Consider the following 8,776-nt stretch of genomic DNA (forward strand, 5'->3'; position numbering starts at 1 on the left):
TGCTTGTGCATTTGACTTTCAGCTCCTTGACCACCTCCACCTCTTCTTGGCTTTGGTAACTCACCTCCATGGACCTCATCATTGTCTGGAAATGCTCAATTTTGGGGGTCTTGAGTTTCAACACCCTACTCACTAACCATAGCTTTCTCCCTTTCAACTCTCTCACTACTAATCCCAATTAACCTTCTCTTCTATTTTATGGATATTCCATTTTTTAAAACTCCATTTCCTTCTCTCCCTACTTCCACCACCTCCACTTGAGTGCTATTGAAGAAAATGACTCAGTTGCTGCTGCTATAAATCCATGCTCTCCCACTTGGCCCCTCAGTACTGGCCATAGGTCATTACCGGTCCTTTGTCAGCATCCTCTCCCACCCCCATTTGCAGAGCACAAAATTTTATCTCTTTTGAAGCCCCCATCCCAGCACCACTTCCCTCACTCCAAGAATTGACCTTGCCTCCTACACCTTTGAAATAACTGTGACTCCCAAGTGGATATTCTCCTGATATCCTCCTCTGTGACCTAAAAACTGAACTTCATCTGCTCATTCTTCTCTCTTTTATCTCAAAGAGAGGAGAGTTCCTTTTTCATGTACAGGCTAATCCCTTCACTTTTCAATAAAACCCAGCTCATCAAGAGATGAATGAAAATGAAGAATTTGGGTCTGAAGAAGTTCTGGTAAAAGGACTTGTAATGAAATTAGAATTTAAGAAAAACTAGGAGAAGAACTGGGTGTTTAGGGGAGTCAATGCCACATTTAAAGTTATAAATGAAGGGCCACTCTAGGATCCTACAGTTTTCTTCATGTTCTTGTCAAATTTCTACAAGAAACTATCAGCATGTTGTAACATTCTTAAGTCTATTTTACTCTATATCAGAAAATTAAGAGTTTGTGTCAATGTTTCACTTTCAACCTAAGAGTTTATTATTTTCAATTATTCTCATCAGAGGATATCAACATATCACAACATTATCCAAAAAGCCATGATCAAATGAGCTTTAGGGACAAAAACAATTTGTCAAGAGAGTTTACTGCAAAAGTTTATTGCTTTTTCTATATACCTCATGTAGAAGCCATCCATTAATATGCAATCATTACATTTAGGATAGAAGAGAGTTAACTCAGATGTAATTTCTTGATTCCCTAACCATTAGAGGATTTTAGCCACTGAATCATCTTTAGCTATAACAAATACATCTTAGTAGACAAAGTCAAGCTGTAATTCCTGTTTTTCAACTGCCCTGTGATTCTTTGAATATCAACTAATATATTCCAGAAATTTAGTATAATGTTTCTTTTCAAAATGATGAATCTGAGCTCAAATGTAAAATAAAGCCACTGCTATAGTGGGGGGAAAGCATTTGAACTTCAGGTTTCACGTTTTATTTTTAAGCCTGACTTCTCTGAGCAGTTATAGCTGAATATATAACTATTGCAAATTTAACTATCAGCATTACTCTCTGATGTGCTATAACATTATGATAAGACCTTTTGAAATAGAAATTGATTTCTAGATAGTCATTCATTTGAGAAAAAGAGGTGTAATTTCCCCCCTTCTTTTGTATTTATCAAGTTTTAACTGCAGGCTTTATTTTCTCTGCTCAAACAACTCATGTATTCTACTATTGATAATTTCTAAGTTGGGAATTTTAGGGAAACACAGGAGTCTGTCAGTCAGTGATTTGCTGGTTGTTAACTACTTCTGTTTCCTAGCTAAATTTCTGCCTATTAATAAATGGATATTACAGGGGTAGTTTCTTAAGACTAGTTCTTCAAGTACTTTCTCTCTGAGCTGACGGCTTAAATCATCATCTTGTGACCCCAGTGTCTTTATCAGTCAAGAAGCACAGAATGAGTATCTACTATGAGTAGGGCGTATTGGTTGCCAGTGCGAGCAGCAGAGAGTTGAATGGATTTTATGTTCTTGCTGGAGAAGACAAGTCACAAAGACCTGAAAAGTTGGTTGATGTTATGAGATGAAAATCTAAGAACTCTCATAAGCCTTTAGAAGATTATAGCTGTTGTGATTTGCCTTGGTTTGGTTACAAAGTTTGGAGAGTCATTTCAACAGCTTGAGAAAAGGAACATTTATGGAGAATGTATTGGTTTAGGTAATACTGGTTGTTGTAAAGATAAACTCCCAAATCTCAATGCCTTAATGTAATAGTTTAATTTCTGCTTCACGTAAGGAATGAGAAATTCTAAGTCAGGAATCAGGGACCTGGGCTCCTTTCATGTTGTGACCCTGCCACCTTTAGCATTTGCTTCCAGAGTTACTGTTCTCAATCACATCAAGCCTCAGAATAGAAAAGAGTGTGGAAAATCAACCTACACGGAGTTTTTATGCATCAGGCATAGAAGAAAAGCACATCACTTCTGCTTACAATACATTGGCTGGAATTGTCATATGACCACACTTACCTGCAAAGCAGGCTGGGAAATGTGGTCTTTCTGTGGCTCGTGTAGAAGAGGAAATTAGTTTGGTGGCTAGCTTTAAGCCTCTGTCACAGAGTTCTTTGGCTGGGAATTTGGGCTGGAAGTTATTAGAAACTCAGATGCAATGTTTGCATCTCCCACAACCTGGATGGGCTTTCTCATGCCAACTAGACTCCATTCTCCATTCTATAGCAACCAGTGGGTCACATTTCCTAAAGAAGCCAGTATGATTGGTTGAGATAATTACCATGGTCTGTAACAAATTGTAGACCACTGAATTATTTGGGCCAGGCCATCTCATGGACCATGGTTGACTCATGGATGGGTTGCCATTGGGTTGAGTGTCTATTCCTCGCTCAATCAGTTGTCACTCCTGAGAAAGTATAACCCACAACTGCTTTCTTGAGTAAAAAAAAAAAAAATGTGGCTAGGTCATCACCTTATTATTATTACTACTACAAATAATAGGGTTTTATTCTATGCACTCAGCACTGTGTCCAGAACCTTACATGCACTATGTTATTGATTTTTCACAACCCCCATATTTTATTAACCATTTCAAATAAAATAAGCCTCTGAGGGATTTCATAACTTAGCCAAGTTTCTGGTGCTGTCTAATCAAAATCCTGTCATCTTTACCTTTTAACATCACTGTTCCTGGTTTCCTTCAGCCACAGAGGGGCTTTGGGCACGGCGAGTGCTGTGACAGATATGACTGGTGACTGGTCCAAGGGAAAGGAACAGATTATATGCAATAGAAGTTCCAAAGAGATACAAAACAACCAGAGAAGGCATGAGGGATGAACTTGGACTTGACCTAAGGCATAATGTATTAAGTTGGGATCCAAAAGGAATTCATGGCAGTCATGTTGGAGAAATGGGCTCTTTCCCTTTAGCTATCATGATAGTAGATCTTGTAGTTCCATAAAAACTGTCCCTTAAGGGTTTTTAAGATAGGAATCCTTTCGGAAATACTTAGGATCAAATCTTTTTCCTGTTATTTCTGCCTTCATCCCCCAAACTATGTTAAGAGGACGGGGGAATATGGTTAGAGAATTCTTTTGACTGACAATTCATTGTGTGTGGAAGTGAAAGTAAAATTATATAATATGGATTCAATATTGTTGGGACATTAAAACACCATTAAAAGGGTGAGAATACATATTCAAAATACATATATCTGACAAAAGATTCCTATCCATAATAGGTAAAGAGCTCCTACAAACCTAAAGCTAAAAGCTACCCAAGTGAACAAGAGGGGGACTTATGGAATGCTGGTAACATTTTATCTCTTGATTTACGTGCTGGTTACACATGTGTGCCCAGTTCATGAAAATTTATCAAGTTATGCTCTTTCCTAAATTATATTCTACTTCAATAAAATTAAAATGACCAGAAGTTTATTCTTTCATTACATAACAGCACAATTATTAGATTTTAAAAAATTTTTAACAATTATACATATAAAAGCTGTCACATGACTTTACTTGTGTAATCATCCTAGCCTCAGTTCTACATGGATAAAAAATAAAACATATTATAGTAAAAGAAAAAACTTAATTGTCAGTTGTTTGGATTTCTACCTTAATTCTCACATGATTTTTGGCCAACTCTCAATGCATTAATAAATAATTTTCATTTTCTTTTTCAAAGGAATTAAAATTAGTAGTGTATTGAGAATTTTAAGGCAATCTTTAGAATAACGTCTTTGTCATTATTGCAAACTCACTCATTCTCCTAGACATATGCACCTTCTCTGGTGAACTTACATCTTTGGGCCACATCATGATAAAATAGAAAATTTTAGTCTCAACACACCTTTCTGAGGGTAAAGTTATAGGTATTTTTATTCCTTTTGAGAGAGGAAATATAATTGTTTGCTTATGGTCTTGTAAGAGTTAGGCAAAATAGTCAAAAAATATTCATTGAGTACCTTATATATAGGACACTGTGCTAAATATAGAGGTTATAAAAAGACATAATATATTATCTCTTGGGAGATTTACAACTTATCTGAAGAAGTGTATACTCGTACACATTAGTTAACAACATAAGTTAATACCAAATAAGTGTTAAATATATTGTAGAAAAAAGAAATAAAGGAAAGGAAAAATATCTGAACTCTAAAATGGTGCCCAAAAGGCAGAGTTCTTGGCAGTCAGGGAAGGCTTCCTGGAAGCAGCATGATAGAAAAACAAAATTATTTTGGCTTTAAATCTGAGTTTTTTTCACTTTCCAGATATAAGCAGTTACGTTTAACCTCTTAGAGCTTTAAGATTTTCATCTGAGAATTAGAGCTGATGCCAATAATTTCTACCTCACAGAGTCATGAGGTTAGATAACTTTGTAAAATAGTAGGTCCCTCCCTTCTTTCATATGAATAAACAATTACTGAGAATCTTTGCTGTCTGACACTGAGCATCTGGAAGGATGGGGCGGTAGGGAGTTGGGAGGTATCCTAGGTGTTAGGAGAAGGAGGTATTGGGGGTTTTAAATGAAAAATGAATAAGAAATATTGACAGAAGTACAGTACAGCATGACAAAAAGAAGACGGGACAGTGTTTGGGAGACCTGGAGGAATAAATAAAACTAAGGAAGTTTTCTTACAGCCTGGCAGTAATATGCTGGCTCTGGTGAGGAAACCAGAAATATAGAAGATCCCATCCCTGAATGTTTAACTTTTAAGTGGGTAGACAATTCTTACACCCGTATTTACTTACATATATGAACTGACTAGAGGACAAGTAATGAAATGTCCTAGCTTATGTCATGTAGTCTTTGCTTCTTTATCCCACAGGGATTTGGAGAAGGGAAAGCTCATGGCATCAGGGAAAGTTTGGAGCTCAGTCTTGGGGGATGAGTGGACATGGATCCAAAGGAGGAAAAGAGGGTTTATTCCAGACAAGCGTAGCTTCGTGCAACAATTCATCAGAAGTATCTTGCCATAGACTGATTTTTACTTAAATAGATATCAGAGCAAAAATCATTTGGATAAGAGCGCTTCTGAGAGGTCATGGACAGGTAACTAGGAGATGGCAAGGTAAAAAGCCCATTTCTCCTGGATGGGAACTGCCGGTTTGAGACTGTAATGCAAAACCAGTGGGCTCCTCTCCAAGAAAGGATGGGAAAGAGGCTTAGGTATCTGATTTCACCCCAAAGTATGAGTTCCCTGAGATTTTAAGGTAAGTGTATTGAGAGGATTAAGATTCATCTATGATGAGATTGTCTCTACACCTCCTTGCTCAAGTTCCATCACCAAAACTGTAAATCCTTTATTAGGCTGTTCACCTCTATACAAAAAAGAAGGAAGCTTCTTGGAGCATATATGCTAAGCCATTATCAGTCTCAGCTACACAGAGATCAAATGTTAAGGGCATATTTTCAATAGGGGAAGTAAAAGAGGATAGTGATGTCTGCCCACCCCATGGAAAGGGCCCTGGTATGGGAAGAGAGTAACAGGTATTTCTGCATCAACCGCAGCCCTTTCACAGAGCTTTTGTTTTGTTTTTGTTTTTTTAAGAGCCTTTTTAAAGAACCTGATGCCACATCCCTTTCCAGCATACTCTAAAGGCCAACGTACCCTGCAGAGCACTTAGCTCACTGTGGCATGTACTAAGGGGGTGAGAGCATAAGTTCATCTCTGAAAGATCTGGGCTTAAATTCTTGGCTGTTTTCATCTTGGGCCTTTATCTGAGCCAATTTCCTTATCAGAACCATAGGCTTAATAATAATCGTAGCTTCCTCAGAGTTGTTGAGAGTATTAAAGAAGAGTATTAAAGTAAGGACTCCATCACATAAAGGTGCCCTATAACTGTCAGCTAATAATAATCACCACTATATTTATGGCGCCTGGGTCCTGGATCTTGCCAAGTTTGGGGCAGGGGTAAGGGTGGGAAGGAAGGAGGGTCTCCTTATTTATTGTATTGGCGGCACTCTGTAAACAGCCCCCAGGCCCTGGGCTAGAGCGGCGGCGGGCTGCACCCTCAGCTGGCGTCTCCTCTCCCGTGCTCCACCCACACTTCCCGGGAGCAACAAGTCCCTCTGCGGGACCCGCCCGCGCGCCACAGGCAGACCCAGCGCCGCCTCCCAGACCTCTGTCAAACTCACTGTCAAACCCATTTGGGGTCGAAATCGCGGTGGCCAACGCCCTACGGAGGCGGGAGAACCCGCAGCAGGTGAAGGAGGCTTGCAGCGGCTAGGAGGGAGGCTGGAGACGTGGGAAGTCCGGACCGAAGGGACTGAGTCCCAGTTCGCGCTGCCCTTGCGAGGCAAGAGCAGCACCGAAGCACCCACAGCTCAACTCTAGCTTCTCTCCTGGGATCAGGAGGGAGGAAACGGGACCCGGAATCCCACAGACCTCCACCCGGTCAGCGCTCTGGTCGACAGATCGCATCCCTCCGTCCTGCAGGTTCAGATCGCCCCGGTCTCTCCTTGCACCCTCACTCCACCGCACCCTTCGCCAGGTCCCCTAAGGACACTTGAGATCCCTGGCGAGATATTTCGCAGGAAGCAGGTAGGTCAGCCACGGCCCCCATCCAGTGATCTCCACTCCCTTCCCTCCCAGACTGGGTACCCTGGCGTCTCCAAAGGAGTCCCGAGGCATCCGAGGCTGGGAACATCATCCAGCTGCCCAAACGGTTGAACTCTGACAACTTCTTGGAATGGGGATCCCCGCTTTCTTGTGGGAAAGCCAAGCCGGCCGCCCACATACCAAGAGAGCCACCCCGAGTTCTCCGTAAGGAACTCCCCTCAAAATCTACCTCTCCAGCGTCTACAGCTGCGAGTTGAGAACTAGAGAGCTGAGTACGCTTCGGGGTGGGCGGGCGTGGGCGTGGGCGGGGGCGGGGGAAGTTCAGCCCCGATTTTGGAAAGAAAAACCAGTTCTGTCTCCAAGTCTCCTGGAGCCAGGGAGCTGCCTTCCCTGGAAGAGAGCCGGGACAGGAGTCAGGGAGGGAAGTCCTCCTGGCGCCGGGTTCGAAAAGCGCGGAGACGAATCGCAGTGTCCAAGCTTCAGCCTTGTGCGTCGGAAACTACCCGTTCTCCGGGAGGCAGGGGCGGGGGATACATCCCTGACGAGTCTGCCAACGCCAAGACCTGCTGTTCAGCACTTCGTACCTCATCCCCAGGCAGCCTTGAGAAGTTGGTAGCTCGGACAGCAGCCCGGGCGCACCGCATTGTTTGAAAGGTGTTATCCTGTTTTCGCCACCAAGTCAAAGAGCAATAAATTGTTTTTATGACCTTACGAGTACAATTTGAAGGGCATTTTAATTACATAACCCGTGAAAGATCACCAGAGGCAACGTTGTGTTAAGGAGCCGATGGCAGAATATCTGCATCGCACAAGAAAGAGAGAAAACTTGCAAATCTGCAATGAGATTGCGCAGGGCTGCCCCCGTTTTGAAACAACATGCGAAATGCAAGAGAGGTCTTACCTTTCGGACTCCAAAACCGTGTTCTGCTGCAACTTGGCGAGCTTCTTCCTCTCCTCCTTTATGCAACTCCACAAGAAAATGATTCGTGAAGACCGGTCTCTCGGCAGATGCAAAAACCATGACACAGAAGAGGAGCCCGGCGGCCGCCTTCCACTGGAAGACACAGCCACCTTTCATCTTTCTTTGGGAGTGAAAAGTGGTGTTAGGAGGCGCGCAGACTGGCGGAGCAGTGGTCCCGCAAGGAAGGTGCAAATAAAAAAAAAAAAGAAAAAAAATATATAGTTTTTGTTGTTGCTTGTTTTAAAAAAATCTTTGTGTAGAGAAAAACACTGATTAGGGGTTTGGAAAGGAGCAAATCAGTGTGTGTTCTCTAGCATCTGGCTGGCGGGGAAGCCGTGTAGTCAGGCAGCCCGGCTTGCTCGCAGAGGTGCTAATGTGGAGAGCTGTGTGTATCTCAGAGAAAGAGCGAGTGTATCTGTGCCTGATGCTAAATCTGCATTTTCAGCTCCTCCTCAGCTCCAATTCCACTGGGGCGGGAGGAAGGCTCCAGCCTGGGTGACGTGCGCCCGCCGGCAGCCAATGAGGGCTGCAGAAGCGGCGGGTCCCGCCCTGGGCCGCCCCGGGCCCGCCCCTGCCCGCCCCCGGCCGGGCAGGTCCGCCTCCGCCGGCGGGGGGCGCCGCGCGGCGAGCCCGCGCCCCCGCCCCTTTCAGCACCCTGGAGAGCGCCTCCACCTCCACCCAGGCCCGCGCGCTCCCAGGAAAATCCCCCCAGCTGTAATCTGGTCGGCGGCGCCGGAGTGATGTCATTGTTTGTGGAATCTGCAGGGCTCTGGAAAGGGAATTACGGTGTGTGCCGCTCTCTGAGGCCCCGAGGGGAGCTGGGGCACCGGTCTCTCCCGGTTCTTC

At 43.4% G+C, this 8,776-nt stretch overlaps 1 protein-coding gene across 1 annotated transcript in view; it reads right to left on the minus strand.

Annotated features, from left to right (window-relative positions):
- PCSK2 (proprotein convertase subtilisin/kexin type 2) overlaps positions 1–8,386 on the minus strand; it is a 214,267-nt gene extending 205,881 nt beyond the window's left edge. Inside the window, exon 1 of the mRNA XM_004270393.3 lies at positions 7,871–8,386. Coding sequence (XP_004270441.1) covers positions 7,871–8,047 — 177 coding nt within the window. The 5' untranslated portion in view covers positions 8,048–8,386. The remainder of the gene's footprint in view (positions 1–7,870) is intronic.
- Between the last annotated feature and the right edge of the window lie 390 nt (positions 8,387–8,776).

The sequence above is a fragment of the Orcinus orca genome, chromosome 16 (genome assembly GCF_937001465.1).
Source record: "Orcinus orca chromosome 16, mOrcOrc1.1, whole genome shotgun sequence".
Taxonomy (NCBI): domain Eukaryota; kingdom Metazoa; phylum Chordata; class Mammalia; order Artiodactyla; family Delphinidae; genus Orcinus; species Orcinus orca.